The 18,331-nt window shown below is 44.3% G+C and overlaps 1 protein-coding gene across 1 annotated transcript in view; it reads left to right on the plus strand.

Moving 5' to 3' along the window:
• The first annotated feature begins 284 nt into the window (after positions 1 to 284).
• The window catches only part of SOS1 (SOS Ras/Rac guanine nucleotide exchange factor 1), a 142,370-nt gene continuing 124,323 nt past the window's right edge, over positions 285 to 18,331 (plus strand). Inside the window, exon 1 of the mRNA XM_075862787.1 lies at positions 285 to 1,196. Coding sequence (XP_075718902.1) covers positions 1,110 to 1,196 — 87 coding nt within the window. The 5' untranslated portion in view covers positions 285 to 1,109. The remainder of the gene's footprint in view (positions 1,197 to 18,331) is intronic.

The raw sequence follows: 18,331 nt of genomic DNA on the forward strand, positions 1-18,331 counted from the left end.
ATGTTAATATATTACGTAAAGGGACGATTTTTCTGGGTATCCCCGTTTTCTCTGTAGAATTCCACATTATTATCACTTGGGGTCACATTTTCTTTAGCTTAGTCTATAATAAAACTAGATAGATATATTCCTAATAGCAAATATCTCTGTGCTGAAATGTAGTAACAACTTCAGTCTAATGATTATGGTATTATTAATAAAGTTGCTTTAAAAAAAAAAAAGAAAAAAGCGCAGCATAACTATTACTCGGGCAGGGAATGGAGGCGTGGCTAGACACGCTAATCACGTGATAGTGGCAGGCAGCCCTCTGTCCTCCCAGCAGCGCGCAGGCGCGGTGCGAGCCTCTTCCAACGGCCGCTGAGCGCTACTGTCGGGAGAGAACGCAGGGGGAAATAAACAACAACAATAATAATAACAACAGCTGAGTGACACCGCGAGTGACTTCCTGCGATACCACCGACATCTGGTGCTGCTGTCTAGCGGACAAGGGAAGGCGGCCTGGGCGGCGGAGGGGAGCAGACAGAAGGGAGGGGAGCCGGGGTGTCTCCGATCACACGGCCGGGGGGGACTGGGGTCTCCCTGTGACGCCCGATCTCATCACCTCACACTGTCCTTGCACTGAGGCGGAGATGAGCTGTGGGTGATTCCGTTGTCATTTGTTCTATCACTGCGCCCCGGGAGGGTAAGATCAGCAGCCGAGGCCTCCAGGCTCCCCTGACACCCAGTGCGATTGTGGGGTGACTGATCCCATTGGCTCCTGTGTCTGCCGTGTGTGGCCCTCATCCCTCCCTGCCCCCAGCGCTGGCTGTATGTATACACACAGCTGTCATATATGTAGAGGCAGCCGCCAGGTCCCAGCGGCGTCCATGAACCGCCCCCCCTTCTCCCCGCAGAGGGGTGCTGCGTATCCCGGCTCCCTCCATATGCTGCCCCTATTAAGGGGCTCCCACCGAATGGACGATCTTCTGCCTTAATACTGGCCCCTGCTGCCTCCTCTTAAAGGGATCTTCTATTTGGGGACGTGTGACAGCTCTTGTGGACCAAGCCTCCCTCCCTCCCTCACACTGCAGGTGCCTGTGTGCTCCAGGGTTACACCGTACAGCACAGTCATGCAGGCGACCCAGCTCCAGTACGACTTCTTTAGTGAAGAGAACGCTCCTAAGTGGAGGAATCTGCTGGTCTCCTCCCTCAAGAAGGTGAGACAGTTCAGCTCCTCTATGCTCCATCGCTATAAGACTGTTTATAGTATGATAATTATAGAACATTGGACAAGTAATGATGGCCAGTACTGAGAACCCACAATCAATGGTAGAGCAGTCAATCAGATCACAGCTTTCATTATTCTAAAGCAGGTTAGAAAGTGAAAGAAGTCATCTGATTGGTTGCTGTGGGCAACCACTTCAGTTTTTGGCTGCTGTGATTTTTATACTGTTTGTTTTTTGGTTGTATGGTTGTGTGTGCCTATGAATTGCTTTCATGACTCGTCAGATTGCCAAATAGACGTGATGATGCATGGTTAACATTAACGCTTAATTAAAATTGTGACGCAAGTCTTATGCATTTTTCCTGAATATTTTTAATGTACGATCAAAATCTAACACATGAAATATACTGTAGGTCCTTCAACTGTCCTCATGTCAAGTTATTAAAGGGGTTGTCCAGTCCTAAAAAATGGATGGCCTATCAATATCTGATAGGTTGGGGTGGGACTCCCGGCACCGCTGTTTTGAAGGGGCCGTAGAGCTCGTACAAGCGCTGCTTCCCCTTCATTTTCTTTACTGCTCGCACTGTGAATTGTCGATACACTTGCATTCAAGTGAAAGTGAGCAGGCTGTAATACTGTGAACCACCGCGACAAGTGAATTGACGATTCACAGTGTGAGCATTAAAGGAAATAAAGGTGAAGAGGCGCTGGTACGAGCTCTACGGCCCCTTCAAAATATCTGATTGGCGGGGGTGCCGGGAGTCGGACTGTCCCAGATATTGATAGCCTATCATGAGGATAGGACATTCGTTTTTTGGGACTGGACAATCCCTTTAAATACTACAGTCAGCCATTTCTGGGAAAGATGGGTGACAACCACTGTTTTAATAGTGGGGTGTGACCTAGCTTTCTTAAACCGGGTTTACGCATCATGTACGGTATTTGCTGTGGAATTTCAGTGTGGATTTTGCAAACGAAATTCCAATGTATAGTAGATATTTAACGTAAAATTTCTGCAGTGGATTTCAGTCATGAAATTTTCAAATACGCAGCATGCCCTGTCTTTTAAGGAATTGCTCAGATTTTCAATACGGAATTGAAATGGGTGAAATCTATGGCTAAGCATTTGATGTGAATTTTTAGGCTGGTTTAGCAGCATAATGTTTACACGATGTGTGAACCAGGCCTACAACTGCTAAATCTGGCAGATATAGGAGGGGGATGTTGGAAGCCCCGCAATGCTGAAACCAGGGGTTGTCTGGTTTCTTTTTCTCACTCGAGGTTGCCATACATGTGAGATCATTCTCCATTATAGTCTATTGAGGGATGCAGAACAGTCTCTTTCAATACCGCTATAAGTGTAATTCCAAAAAGATCGAATTTATATCCCAAATGTGTTTTAAAAATTTAGCAAAAAAAATAATATTTTGCAGGCCTCCTGTTAGTAAAGCTTCTGTACCCGTGTCCCCATGACAATACTTAGTGGCAGCTCTTTATAATCATAGACCCATATATTTCTTCTTTCATTTTCTTGCATGTACTATAAATATTAAAGCTGTCTTCTGATTGGTTACTATAAGGCCCAGCGTCCCATGATAACATAGGAAATTTTGTTATTGGGACAAAAGCACAGCTCTACTCACGGAGGAACTGTAACTTCAACCTCCGCTAAGGCCCCATGCACACGACCGTGCCCGCAATCCCGGCCCGCGATTGCGGGCACGGCCGGCCGCTGACTGACAGCCGCATTTTCGGGCCGTGCTCCCATACAAAGTATGGGAGCACGGCCCGCAAAATGCGAAAGAACGGACATGTTCCATAATTCCCGGAACATTTCCACGGCACTGACACCCTTCCGTAGTGCTATGGAAAGGTGTCAGTGTTCAATGAAAGTGAATGGCTCAGTTTTTGCGGACCGCAATTGCGGTCCGCAAAAACTGAGGTTTTTTGCTGTCGTGGGCATGGGGCCTAACTCAATAGAATACGATATACTCTTCTGAAAAGTTTACAAAATACGAAACCGGCTTTAAATAAATCCTACACATTAAAGAAATGCTGCCCAGAGGTTGGAATTGGGTAGTTATTAAAGTGGTTTTCCGAGATCTGATAATTTTTTTAATTTACTTGCGGCCGCCTTAATTTTCGCCACATAAAACCCCCAAATAACTTTTTTTTTTTTCAAGTCCTTTCCGTCCTAAACTTCTCCTGTTGTGATGCAGCACTTTGTTTACATCCCTTCTTTCATTCTATGACCACTTCCGGCTCCGCACCGAGCATGCACCGGTTCTATCCCAGCATGCTGTGCACTGGGATCGCAGGCCACATCAAACACACTGTACTAAGCATGTGTGGTTCAAAGAGACATTCTTTGAACCGCGCATGCGCCCAGGTGATGCCTGGTTGTCTGGGACGACCCACTGAACGAGCGTCATTGATGACTCGGCGTTCAGTGAGCCGGCCGGAAGAGGCATTCATCCGGAAGGAGAGAAGAGCGCTGAATGTTCGGGACGTCATCGGAAGTCCTGGTTTCCAATGGGGCAGCGTCACGTGATTGAATTTGCCATCAGGACAAATCAAGATCTTTAAAAAAGTTAATATGTTAGATAGTTTGTTTTAAAAGGTATTTGTTATGTTTATGTAAATCGTTTTTGGAAAGTGGAAAACCCCTTTAAGATGTGCCCTGTCCTGATTCTGTCTGGGCATTCATTGAGTGTGGGGACTGGCTTAAGAGTGTGGTGGGGGGGGGGGGTGTCAGGTTTTGCATATTAGAAAGCTGCAGCCCTCCCTCTGGGCAACTTTCTTTTATAGTTCAGCTTAGTAGTTTTCCTTTATATCCATCTTCTGAGCTATGGTTGTCTTGTTTACATTGATCCCTTGGTTATGCTAGTATAATTATAATGTAAATCATCAAATTCAAATGCAACTTGTGTTTTGAAAGTCAGAAACTACTGTCACCTGATTTATCTGACAGCTTTGGAATTCAGTGTTTCCCAATCGGAGGTCCTTGGAACCTGCTCACGGGTTACCCAGAACTCGACAGCATCACCTGTTCACTCTCTGTTCAAATGTGTCCGATTTTTGCGCAGATTCCTGGCTGAAATCCTTGTCAAATCCGATGACAATCTCTACCCTATGCATGTGAATTGGGTTTCCGCATACCCATTTACATGCTGCGGATTAAAAGTTGACCACAGAGATAAGTCGCATGATACTTATTTCCGCAGATTCTGCAACGAAAAGCAGAGGATTGATTAGTCGCATTGAATGACAATGGGGCTAATCATTATGCGGTTCTGATGCACACCTGCAGAAATCCAAGCCTCGGAAAGACACGTGGGATTTTATTGGGACGTGTGAGCGAGGCCTTACAGTACAGATGACGCACTAATTTCAACCTGATTCTTGGCAAAACCGTCACCATATCCCAGCCAGAATATAGAGCTGGGCGAGAATACTAGAATACTGTACAAGCCCCTTCTCCAAGCTTATTTAGTTAGAAAAGAGAGTAGTGGAGAAATTCTTCAGGGGCTTCCCTATGGTAATCAGGTTTGAAATCTCTAAATATGCCACATGACTCGGACTGATCGTTTTGGACTTATACAATTATGTACCCATGGCATTATTTTATAACTGGGGTCACTATGCTGCATCTGCTATAGCAATGGGCATAACCTGCTCATCATGGATACTTTCATCTAGGCCAGGGTAATTGCACCAAGTGCCTAAAGACTGCCTGTCACTGACAATACCCATCTTCATCTGTCACAGACCTGTCCTATATATGTTGTAAAGGTGACAAATGGCCTCTTCTGTTTAGCTGTCAGTGTTTCGGCCAAGAATAGTACAATATTTTGGAGTGTCGGATACTTGTGCCCTTAATGGTGGATGATACTGTGCTTTGACCGTAGAGTTGATAGGGCTTTACACGCCGTTCTTTCTATTTGTAAAATGCATACTGCCATATAAATAAAACCCACGTTGCGCTGGGTAACGTGGTTGTCAGCTCCAGCTCTTGGGTATAAATATACTTTTATGAGTGGTTGTCATCTTCCTACCTTTGCATGGGGATGAGGCAGACCTGTACGTGTAAGGCCTGGTCCACATCTCGTTTTGTGGTATACGGCGACGTATACGTTTTAAAGTTACAAAAAACTTATGCGCTTGTAACATACGCTTACGTTTTTTGTCGAATACGTTTGCGTCCATTCTTACTTTTAAAAATATAAGTTTTTTTTGTTCTTTAGCTAAATCAAACTTTGTAAAATCAAGATTTGTAAGGTCAAAATATAAAGGAAAAAGGAGGGAGCCGCTGCAATGTTTTCTGGCTCCAGTAATGAGGGGCTTGGCAGGGGGAGGCACTGTTTTATCTCATAATCTGGATAATTTCCCATATATTGTGACGAAAATGTATACGTTTTACGTATGCAAACGTAGGGTTTAAGGCTGCATACGTTGCTATTGACTTCAATACAAATAAAAACGTATACGTGTGGTATACGTTTTGGAAGAGTACTAAAAAGTGTAGTAGACTATGCTTTTCAGGACTTGGTGAAAAAAAAAGGATAGAACGTGAGCACACAAAACGTAAGCACAAACTACACTACTGGGGCATCTGTCCTTGCCATAGAAATCCATGTACAGTTTCTTCATGTCAAAACATGCACATCTGATGTACAGTAAAAACGAGATGTGAACTTAGGCCTCGCTCACATCTGCGTTGGGGTCCCGTTCTGACGTTCCGTAGGAGCTTTCTGTCAGAACGGGACCCTGAACAGACTGACACAGACGGAAACCTCTGAGGTTTCCATATCCATCACCATTGATTTCAGTGGTGACTGATCCGGTGCCCATGGTTTCCATTTGTCTCTGTTGTCGACTCTTTGTCCGGAAGGTGTACATAGCCAAAGTTTAATAAATTAAACGGCAAAGTACATTTCTAGATTATACAAAATGATTAAAGGGGTTTTCCCCACTTTATATGTTTTATGGTATATCCACAGAATATGGCATTACTGTTTGATACTTGCTGCTGGCATTTAACTTTTTGGGTTGTTTATGGACTTATTTCTGGCCACTTAAACAATAAAACTTTCTCCTAAAAGCTAAGGAGCCTCACACACGAGCATGTTCGGTCCGTGACATATGGTCCTTATGTCGGTCGCATTTCCCGGACCGAACGCACTGCATGGAGCCGGTCTCCTAGCATCATAGTTATGACGCTATGTGTCACTGCCTCTCTGCGGGATAACTGTCCCATACTGTAATCATGTTTTCAATACGGGACAGTAGTTCCGTGGAGAGGCAGTGACACCTAGTGTCATAGATAACTATGATGCTGAGAGCCCGGCTCCATGCAGTGTGTTTGGTCCGGGAAATGCGCCCGACGTACGGACCGTATATCACGAACCGAACATGCTCGTGTGTGGGAGGCCAAATTTGTGTTAACATTCTGTGTGTTGCCGTGAAGGATCTGTGCACAAATCTGGGAAACCATTTTAAGCATGGGGACACACAAGCCGCAGGAAGTTCCGTCTGAAAAACTGCATCAAATTGTGGTGCCGTTTTTCAGGTGGATTGTCCGCTGCGGAAATACTGCAGGAAATAAAAAAGGTTTATACTTACCACCCAGGTGTGCCTCTGCAGCCCACCCTCCTCAGATGGCGCTGAGTCCATGTGTATGCTGCAGCCCTTGATTGGCTGCAGTAGTCACATGGGATGAAAAGTCATCCCAGGAGGCTGTGCTGCACTCAGAACAGAGGATTGCGTCGCTGTGACAAAAGCCAGGGTAAGGGTATGTGCACACAACCTATTTTCAGTAGTAATGGAGGCGTTTTACGCCTCAATTTACGCCTGAAAAGACGGCTCCAATACGTCTGCAAACATCTGCCCATTGCCTGCAATGGGTTTTACGATGTTCTGTGCAGACGAGCTGTCATTTTACGCGTCACAGTCAAAAGACGGCGCGTAAAATTACGCCCGCGTCAAAGAAGTGCAGGACACTTCTTGGGACGTATTTGGAGCCGTTTTTCATTGACTCCAATGAAGAACAGCTCCAAATTACGTCCGTAAAAGACTCAGGGAAAAACGCGAGTAATTGCAATTACGTCTGAAATTCAGGAGCTGTTTTCGCCTGAAAACAGCTCCGTAATTTCAGACGTATTTGGCGTTTGTGTGTGAATACACCCTAAGGGTATGTGCACACACACTAATTACGTCCGTAATTGACGGACGTATTTCGGCCGCAAGTAGTGGACCGAACACAGTGCAGGGAGCCGGGCTCCTAGCATCATACTTATGTACGATGCTAGGAGTCCCTGCCTCTCCGTGGAACTACTGTCCCGTACTGAAAACATGATTACAGTACGGGACAGTTGTCCTGCAGAGAGGCAGGGACTCCTAGCATCGTATATAACTATGATGCTAGGAGCCCGGCTCCCTGCACTGTGTTCGGTCCGGTACTTGCGGCCGAAATAAGTCCGTCAATTACGGATGTAATTAGTGTGTGTGCACATACCCTAAGGCCTCATGCACACGACCGTAAAAACTCCCGTTATTACGGGTCGTAATTACGACCCCTAATAACGGGCTCATAGACTTCTATTGGCGACGGGTGCCTTCCCGTTTTCTCACGGGAAGGTGCCCGTGCCGTTGAAAAAGATAGAACATGTCCTATTTCAGGCCGTAATAACGGCACGGACAGTCCATAGAAGTCTATGGAGCTCTCGTAATGACGGGTGGCTACATGTGTGCACCTGTCATTACGGCAGCGTTGCTAAGCGACGTCAGTAAATAGTCACTGTCCAGGGAGCTGAAAGAGTTAACTGATCGGCAGTAACTCTTTCAGCACCCTGGACAGTGACTACCGATCAGTATAAACCTGTAAAAAATAAAAATAAAAGACGTTTATACTTACCGACAACTTCCTGCTTCCTCCAGTCCGGTCTCCCGCCCGTTGCCTTGGTGACGCGTCTCTCTCGACATCCGGCCCGACGTCCTGGATGACGTTTCAGGCCATGTGACCGCTGCAGCCAATCACAGGTCAATCACAGGCTGCAGTGGTCACATGGACTGCCGCGTCATCCAGGGATGTCGGGCTGGCTGTGAAGAGAGGGACGCGTCACCAAGACAACGGCGGGTAAGTATGAATTTCTTTAACTTTTATTACAGAAAAGGCTGTCCCTTCTCTCTATCCTGCACTGATAGAGAGAAGGGGCTGCCGATTAGTGCAGTGCTATTTTGCCGCCAAAAACGTGCTTGTAAATACGGGTGGAATACGTGTGACACCGGACCCATATTTACGAGCACGGGTTCGTAAATACTGGTGCAAAACGGGTGGAATACGTGTGACACCGGACCCGTATTTACGCCAGTATTTACGGGTGGGAAAAAATACGGTCGTGTGCATGAGGCCTAAGTGTAAGCTTTTTTATTTTATCTTCAAATTACAATTTTTATTCATTTTTCAAAAAGAAACAATAAAGAATACACGTTCAAGTACAACATTGTAAACAATCAGCGTAGGAGGTAGGTGAGGGGAAAAGGAGGGTGAAGGAAAAGGACAAAAGTACCTCAGCACAGAAATGCAAATATAAATCAGCAGTCAATATCCGTAGCAGTGAGCAAAAAGCAAAATTGGTTATAGTAGTTGACAATTGGGGTCTTCCAGAAAGTCAGTATACAAATTATAAATATGGTAACTAATACGCCACCAGTTAAAAGGAAATACTATGAGGATACAATAGCTTGAAAAAGGGTCAACGGTAACCAAAGAGCTTTATTTGAACGACCTCCAGGAATTCTGGCTCAATATAACTGTTCCATCTTGCAAGAATGAGTAGCTGCATGTATCACCTCCTGTTTTGAGGGGGTGATAGGTAACTTCCAATGCTGGGCAATAATCAGTCGTGTGGTGAGAATTATATGGCTAATGACCACTACAAGATCGTTTGGGAGACGTTTCATTCCCAAGAAGCACAATGCCAAGGCTGGGTCTGGTGGAATCGAATGAGCAGTTACCGTATAAATCAACGTAAAGATCGATTCCCAAAAAGGCCTAATTACCGGGCATGACCACCACATATGGAGATAGGTTCCCTTAAGCCTGCATTGTCTCCAACAAGTCTCAGGATAGGTATTATCCATTTGTTCAAATTTAACTGGTGTGAAATACCAACGAAGGAACCGTTTTTGTGTTGTCTCCCAGTGATTAATACCATGAGACACCTTTTTTACTCGAGAGAGAGCGGGTTTCCAATCAAGCATACAAAATTGAGTATCAAAATCTCTCCCCCAGGAAAGCATGTGTGACGATTTGTCTGAGGCAGGCTCAAAAAATGAATTCTAGAACGTGGAGATACCCCTAGAGCACGTAGGTGACAGTGAGAAAAAAACGAAGGCAACCTTAGGGAAAATGAGAGAAGCGATGTTTATGGGCAACAAGGCATGTCTGACTCTAAGGAACTTATAAAAATCTGCAGCAGGGAGTTTGAATTTATTCTGAAGAACCGAAAAAGTAGCTAATATTCCACCTTCATACAAATCCCCAATTTTCCTAACTCCCAAAGTTTCCCATGTGGTGAGATCCATCTGTGGGATAAGTGTGTAGAGGAACCGTAAGGGAAGAATGGAAAACGGCACCACCCCCGTAGAGTCCAATGACCAAATAGAGTTGAGGTATGACCACGCCCGATCTGCCGCTCTTATACTAGCAACCTGTGGCAACGAATGTATAGGTGAAGCATTTTGGGGGTGTAAAAGGGAAATTAAAGGGGCCTTCAGAAGCGCTGATTCTATAGAAACCCAACGCTTCAGCGTGGATGAGGGCCACCACAATTTAAGCTGGTTCAGCACAGCAGCAAAGTAATATTTTTTACTTCAGGAGCACCCGTTCCTCCAATTTCATTTGGTTTAGATATCGTGAAGAAGTTTATTCTAGCACGTGAACCGTTCCAGATATATTTATTTAATAGAGATTGTAGCTTAGTAAGAAATGACACGAGGACTGGAATTGGTAGAGTCCTAAATAAGTATAAAATGCGTGGAAGGATCATCATTTTAAGCACTGCTATGCGGCCAGACCATGAAATAAAGTGTTTACGGAAACCAGACAACATTTTTGGGATAGAAGACAAGAGAGGAGTATAATTTTTTGCAAACTTAGTCGAATTTGGACTAGACAGGTATATCCCCAGATACGGGATACTCCATTGAAAAGGGAAAGAAGCTGCTATAGAAGTTTTAGTGTGGGCATCCAAACCGATACTAAGGAGTGGGATTTTGTACAGTTAATTTTATAATAAGAGACCCGGGCGAAATCATGCAAGAGGTCTAAAACACATTGTAAAATGGTGACCGGGTTCATTACCGCCAAGATCACATCATCGGCATATAAACCAATCTTGTGCTCCTGTTGTCCTACTGTGATTCCTTGAATCCTAGGTGTACTTCTAACTAGCTCCGCCAAGGGTTCCATCATAAGCGCCAAGATGAGAGGAGAGAGGGGACATCCCTGTCTCGTCCCATTTGTAATACGAAATGGTTTGGAAAGACAATCAGATGTAAACACCCTAGTGGAAGGAGCCGAATATACGGCCAACACAGCAGATTTAATGGGCTCCACAAAACCAAATTTAGTCAATGTTGCTTCTAGAAAACCCCAGTAAATACGGTCAAACGCCTTCTCTGCAGAGAAGGGGTTCGAGCGAGTTCCGCAGCTCTAATAAGATTCATAAATATTCTTGTTCCATCAGAGGCCTGCCTATGGGGAACCTACCTGATCAGGATGAATCAACCGCAGGGGTAGTAGGCTCCTTACCCGGTTTAGGAAAAGAGATTATAAGAGCTTCCAGCATTTCAAAAGGAGAAGAGCCTTTATCAATCGGCAAATAGAACACAGATGCCAAATGAGGGGCAAGGGTTGTGGTATATTTTTTGTAGAACCCATTAGAAAGACCATCTGGGCCTGGTGACTTAAAAGCCTTGAATGATACTATGGCACGGGTTACCTCCTCCGAGGAAATGGGAAGTGAAAGTGAGGTTAATTGATCGTTTGACAATTGGGGGAGAGAGACTCTTTCCAAAAAAGCAGAAACATCAGCAGCTGTTGGCAAGTGCGTGGCACTGTCTTGATGGAGGTTATAAAGAGAATAATAATAGGATGCAAACTGATCCACTATCTTTTGAGGGTGTGACGTTTTATGGCCCTGGGAATCTAATAAATAGCTAATTTTTTGTTTAGATCTGACAGTTTTTAATTGTTTAGCCAGTAGAGCTCCTGAACGGTTATCATGTGCATAAAAGTTCATTTAGTTTTTTTTTAAACGCATAATCAAATTTTGACATTAAGAGGGTACGCAAATCGGAGCGAGGTATACGCAATTCAGAACTTAACCGAACAGAAGAGGACGATATATTTTGAGTCTCTAAAAGCCTCATTTTAGAAATCAGGGAGTTACTCTTGATCTCGTTTCCTTTTTACTAAAGCACACGATTTAAGGAACATACCCCTCATGACTGCTTTGTGCGCATTCCAGACCATGAAAGTGTCAGAGACAGATTGAGAATTGGTATCGAAATAATGCACCAGTTCAGTCTCCAATTTGTGTTGATGTTCTGGGTGCGACAAAATATATTCGTTAAGCCTCCACAGAGAGGTAGGGGAATGCGATACAGTTTCGTTAAAAATAAGCATAATCGGAGCGTGGTCCGACCAGTTTATGGTGCCGATCTCAGTCCCTAAAACATCCCGCAATCCCTGATGCTTCAAGAAGAACATGTATATCCTGGAATATGAGGAATGCACATGTGAAAATTTTTTAAAGTCTACCTCGGATCCGTGATGGCACCTCCAGGTGTCATACAATGACTTCTCACACAACAGAGAAGCTATAGTAGATGGAGTACTCTGCGAAGTTGCGGAGGAGTCCAACGAGGGGTCCATAATGGAGTTAAAATCCCCGCCTATAACTAGAATACCACGTCTGACAACATCCATCTTCTTAAGGAGAGAGGAGAAGAATCTACGCTGGCTAGTATGTGGAAAATAAACATTCACTAGGGTATAGGAAACATTAATGTCACAAAAGACTATAAGAAATCTTCCTAAAGGCTCCAGTGCTGCAGAATGAAGGGAAAAAGCTACAGAATCTTTAATTGCCAACAAGACTCCCCTCTTATTCCTGCTACCATCAGGCATAAAAGACATGAGGGAATTTAGTATGTGTACATTTAGGATGTTTACCATGAAGAAAATGAGTTTCCTGAGCGAATAGAACATCACATCGGGACGTAAGGGCTTCCTTCCATAACATGCTGCGTTTAAATGGGCTGTTTAGGCCCTTTACATTAAGAGAGGTTATAGTAATTGGCATGAGTTAATTCCAAAAATGCCCTACGACCATCACGGATCCAACCGCTACTCACACAGTGCCAGATAAAATACCAATTGCTTTTGTGGTTCAGAAAGAAAATACAGATTGCATTCAGGTACAAAACTAAAAAGGAAAACCGACATTACAACCATAGAACAAAAAGGGTTGTCACCAGGCAAATACGCACTACTGGTGAGAAGTGGGGGGGATGTAACTATATCCAGAGCTCAGAACAGGCTACAATTTACAAACAAAATGACCATGGCGACCATTTCTACTCCCGACAGTCCAATCATCGTGAATGCGAACCGGGTACCTGTAGTGTTGAGAAGAGGAAGTCGATTCAACAGAAATGTTCCATTTCTTCAGGAGAGATACACCATCTTCAACAGACAGAACTATATTAGAGGCCCCATTCCGGTTGATGAGGAGCTTCGTAGGAAAGCCCCATTTGTATTTAATATTGGCCGTGCGAAGAGAAGTGACAAGGTAGAATCCATGTCGCTTCTGCAGGGTGGCAGCTGAAAGATCTGGGAACATGGATACCTCAGCATATGGAGTCGGGGGAACGCCCATTTTCCTGCATTCCACCAAAAGTTGCTCCTTTACCTGGTAAAAGTGTATACGAGCAAGTACGTCACGAGATGCAGGCTCCGGAGCAGTCTTAGCCTTAGGGATTCTATGCAACCTATCAATGGTAAAGTCCAAAGCAGAACATGATGGTTGTAATAGCTGGAAAAGTTGCGTATGATAATGAGACCGGTCAGGCGGTAGAATATCTCCTGGGATACCACGAAACTTAAAAGTGGTCCGTCTTGATCTGTCTTCTAGGTCAATGACCATATCGCTCAGCCGACCCACCTCCTCCTCAAGCGCAGAATGAGCGTCCACCAGCTCGTTGTGTACAATAGAGAAGTGGCCCATTTTCTGTTCAATGTGTTCCGTACGGGAACCAAGGCCATCGATATTAACTTGCAATTGGTGAACGACAGTATTAAAATCTTTAGAAATATCTTTGTGCAAGGAAAGCAACATACCCTTTAGGGTATCAGCAGTGAGAGGTCCCTCCAGCCCTTTTATATGCATACAGTCCTGATGGCGGCTCAGGATCATCAGGCACGCCAACAGAGTCCATGCGGGCGCCTCTCTTGTGAGCTGGACCTGTCCCACTAGGGGATGCCGTAGGTGAGATCAGGGCACCTCTCTTACCCAGGTCCGCGGGTGATACTGCTGGTCGAGGCCAGGGACGAAGCAGTAGTGCCTGTTGGGGGGCCCGATGTCCCACTCTCTGCGCTTCCACCATAGAATGAGATGCTGCCGCGTGGAGGAGCTGATCGGCATCATCTTGCTCCTGCCCAGAACCCGGGCTGAAAAACTCGGTCAACATAAGAGGAGCCGTCGGAGTAGTTGAAAATGCAGGTCAAATGAAGCGTTATGAGTCGCTAAAAGCCCTAAGTCAAGCGGGAGCTCACCAAGATGCGGCCATCCAGTACAGCGGCAAAGCTCCGCCCCCTAATTTTAAATCAAGAAATGTTAATTTCTTTTTTTCTTCTCAATTGCGATTTTCACGGCGAAATCGCAGCGTTTCTGCCACAAATGTCGCATGACTATCTATTGTGGGATTTATCTCCCCATTGAATTAAATGGGGAAAACCCGCAACAGAAGAGCAGTGATTCTGCAGCATAAATTGACATGCTGCGGATTAAAAAGCCACACCGCAGCTCAATTTATGAAGAGTTTCTCGGCAGATTTGTTCAAATTTCATCCACACTGCTACTACTGTACTACGCTGCGGATTTTCCGCTATGAAATCCATTGCGGATTTTCCGCAGTTTTTTCGCTTTCGCTGTTTGTGTCCCTACCCTTAGTCTGTCTTCCAAACACTCTCTCTTTCTCTCTCTTATCAGCCATTTCAGCCCAGGGAGCTGAAAATTGTAGTGTTCTTTAAGCGTCTACTAACAAGAAGTCCAGAAAAATGTCTGACCCCATGACCACTACTTTTATCTGGCATGTCCAGTTCAGAAACCTTTGCAGACTTCCGATATGTATCAATGATATCCACTCTCTTTATATAGGTTTTACTTTACTAAGCTTCCAACTTCCTAGTGACCCTTTTATTTTATTTTGGTTGTAAGCGACTGTAGCGCTCTTATTGTGAGTTATCTCATTACTTTCCACTATAAATTATTTGATATAGGACAAAGCTGGCCCTCTGCATTTGGCTGAACATAACTTTTTTTTTTTATAGCAGTGTAAAAACTTGTGATTTTTTATTTTTTTTAAGTCTCATTTTAAGGCAAATTGTATGTAGCATTCAATGTATTCTATGAGGAAAATGCATAAAATCGCAAATAAAACCAATATTTCCGTCATTCACTGATCATCCATCATGCATGCAGTTTTTATTCAGCAGGTACTTATGGATATGAGGATATGAATTATATGTGTAGCATTTGGTCACCCACGGCAATCGGCTGTTTAAGGGGGCCGCGGCGCTCGTGCAAACGCTGCAGCTTCTTCATTGTTTAAGTCTTATTCGTACTTGCACGTGCCGTTACTTTCGGAGCGCTGTACATGGTATTGCAGCGTTGTCCAATTTGCTTGAATGGGAGAACACCTCAATACCATGAACAGCCACTATGAAAGTAACGTCGTGTGCAAGTACGAACTAGTAACCAGTATTTCCTTCTTTTTTTTTACTCATTCTTCGTTTTCATTTGTCAAAGTCAAAATCAATTTTGAGAAATACTTCCCCAAAGGCGAACTTATGTTTTAATGAAATTTATATGTGCTACTAGCCTACAGTTCCTAGGAAAACGTATGCCATCTAATATATTTCTTACCGGATAGGTTATGATTCCGCACAGGATAGATTAGGAGTCGCATCGTCTTTCATATGATTTAGGCCAGTGCAAATAATAAGAACAAGTGCCCCACTAGCCCATATCTAATTTCTCAACTCCGAGGCGTCAATCTGTTGACTCATAACATTAAAGGACTTTTTTTTTCTTACTTGAGCAGCACATGACCTGGCCGTTTCCAGAAAGCTTTGTTGTTAGAAAGTGCAGGCACATTAAGGCCCTGTTCACACAGAGGTTTTTTAACGCGGAAACCGCATTGGAAAACACGCCAAAAGACAGCTGAAAACGCCTCCCATCGATTTTCAAAGGAAGCGACATGCCCTATCTTCGGGCATTTACATCTCTGACCTCCCATTGACATCAACGGGAAGTAGAGAAAGCGTTTTTCGCTGCGTTTTTGCCGCGGGCGAAAAATGCCGTCGAAAAATGCGGCTAAAGTTCCAGACGGAATTTTGAGGCAGAATTTTCATCCTGCAAAAAACTCTGTGGGAAAATACCCTAAGGCCCTGTTCACACTGAGCTTTTTGACGCGGAAACTGCATCAAAAAACAGCCGAAAACGCCTCCCTTTGATTTTAATGGGAGGCGGAGGCGTTTTTCCCCACAAGCCAGCTTTACGGAAAAAGAAGCGACATGCCCTATCTTCAGGCATTTACGTCTCTGACCTCCCATTGACATCAATGGGAGGTAGAGAGAGAGTTTTTCACGGCGTTTTTTCCCGCGGCGCTCAAGGCTACGTGCACCTTTTGAAAGCATTTTTATTTATTTTTTAATAAAAATGTGCATCAGTGTTGGTGCAACTTTCTAATTCGTTTTTATTAAAAATTATTTTACTTTTTGAGATACAGATGCTTCGTATTCTGTATACAGAGTAGTTGTATGTTTAGCTGAATCCGGTATTCGTCAGGTCAGCATGACTGACTAGTTCAGTGACAGCGGTTCCTTCATGTCTCTGACACGCAGGATCGAGCTGTTCGGGTATGTTCACACGAGGTCATTACGTCCGTAATTGACGGACGTATTTCGGCCGCAAGTACCGGACCCTAACACAGTGCAGGGAGCCGGGCTCCTAGCATCATAGTTATGTACGACGCTAGGAGTCGCTGCCGGACAACTGTCTCGTACTAAAAACATGATTACAGTACGGGACAGTTGTCCTGCAGCGAGGCAGGGACTCCTAGCATCGTACATAACTATGATGCTAGGAGCCCGGCTCCCTGCAGTGTGTTTGGTCCGGTACTTGCGGCCGAAATACGTCCGTCAATTACGGACGTAATGACCTCGTGTAAACATACCCTTACCGATCACATCTACATTCATAGACACTGAACCCGTCAGTCCTGCTGACCTGACGGGTACAGGTCTCAGCGCACGATACAGCTGCTCTGTATACAGAATACAAAGCAGCTGTATCTTAAAAAGTAATTTAGAAAATTGCACCATACACACTGATACGCATTTTTATTTTAAAAAATAAATAAAAACAACGCTTTCGAAGGCATACATAGCCTTTAACCCCTTAATGACCGCCGATACGTGTTTTTACGGCGGTCATTAGTGGGCTTTATTCTAGAGCGCCGCCAAACTACGTCGCTGCTGTAGAATAAAGTAAACAGAGCAGGGAGCCGTGAAATCTCCCTGCTCTCAGCTGCCAGAGGCAGCTGAGGGCTGGGGGCGTCCCTGCTCTGCCGGGTGAGATCGATATTAGTATCGATCTCACCCGTTTAACCCTTCAGATGCGGTGCACAATAGCGAGCACCGCATCTGAGTGGTTTTGGAGAGAGGGAGGGAGCTCCCTCTCATCTCACTGACACCCGGCGATAAAATCGCCGAGTGTCTGTGTCTTCTATGGCAGCCGGGGGTCTAATAAAGACCCCCAGGTCTGCCTGGAGCGAATGCCTGCTAGATCATGCCGCAGGCATGACCTAGCAGATGCCTGTCCGTTTTAAACGGACAGGCAGTAATACACTGCAATACAAAAGTATTGCAGTGTATTACAATAGCGATCGGAGGATAGTGAAGTCCCCTAGTGGGACTAGTAAAAAAGTAAAAAAAGTTTAATAAAGTTAATAAAAAAAAAAAGTGAAAAAAAAAAAATGAAAAACCCAGCTTTTCCCCTTACAAAATGCTTTACTATTAAAAAAAACTACAATAAAGCAAAAAAGTTACACATATTTGGTATCGCCGCGTCCGTAACGACCCCGACTATAAAGCTGTTACATTATTTAACCCGCACGGTGAACGTCGTAAAAAATAAAATAAAAAACAATGGAAAAATTGCTGTTTTCTGTTAATCCTGACTTTAAAAAAATGTGATAAAAAGTGATCAAAAAGTCGCATCTACTCTCAAATGGTACCAATAAAAACTACAAGTCGTCCCGCAAAAAACAAGACCTTATACAGCTATGCTGACGCAAAAATAAAAAAGTTACAGCTCTTTGAATGTGACAATGTAAAAATGTAAAAAATGGCTTGGACATTAGGGCCCAGAATGCAAGCAGGGGGAAGGGGTTAAAGAGGCTCTGTCACCACATTATAAGTGCCCTATCGCCTACATAACGAGTTCTGCGCTATAATGTAGATGACAGCAGTGCTTTTAATTTAATAAAACGATCTGTTTTCACCACTTTATTAGCGATTTTAGATTTATGCTAATGAGTTGCTCAATGCCCAAGTGGGCGTGTTTTTACTTTAGACCAAGTGGGCGTTCTACAGAGGAGTGTATGACGCTGACCAATCAGCGTCATGCACTCCTCTCCATTCATTTAGGCAGCGCATAGGGATCCTATTAGATCCTTATGTGCTGTCTTATACGAACACATTAACGATACTGAAGTGTTTAGACAGTGAATAGACATTCCACGGGATGTCTATTCACAATCTCTGCACTTCGTTAC

The sequence above is a fragment of the Rhinoderma darwinii genome, chromosome 4 (genome assembly GCF_050947455.1).
Source record: "Rhinoderma darwinii isolate aRhiDar2 chromosome 4, aRhiDar2.hap1, whole genome shotgun sequence".
Classification (NCBI taxonomy): Eukaryota; Metazoa; Chordata; class Amphibia; order Anura; family Rhinodermatidae; genus Rhinoderma; species Rhinoderma darwinii.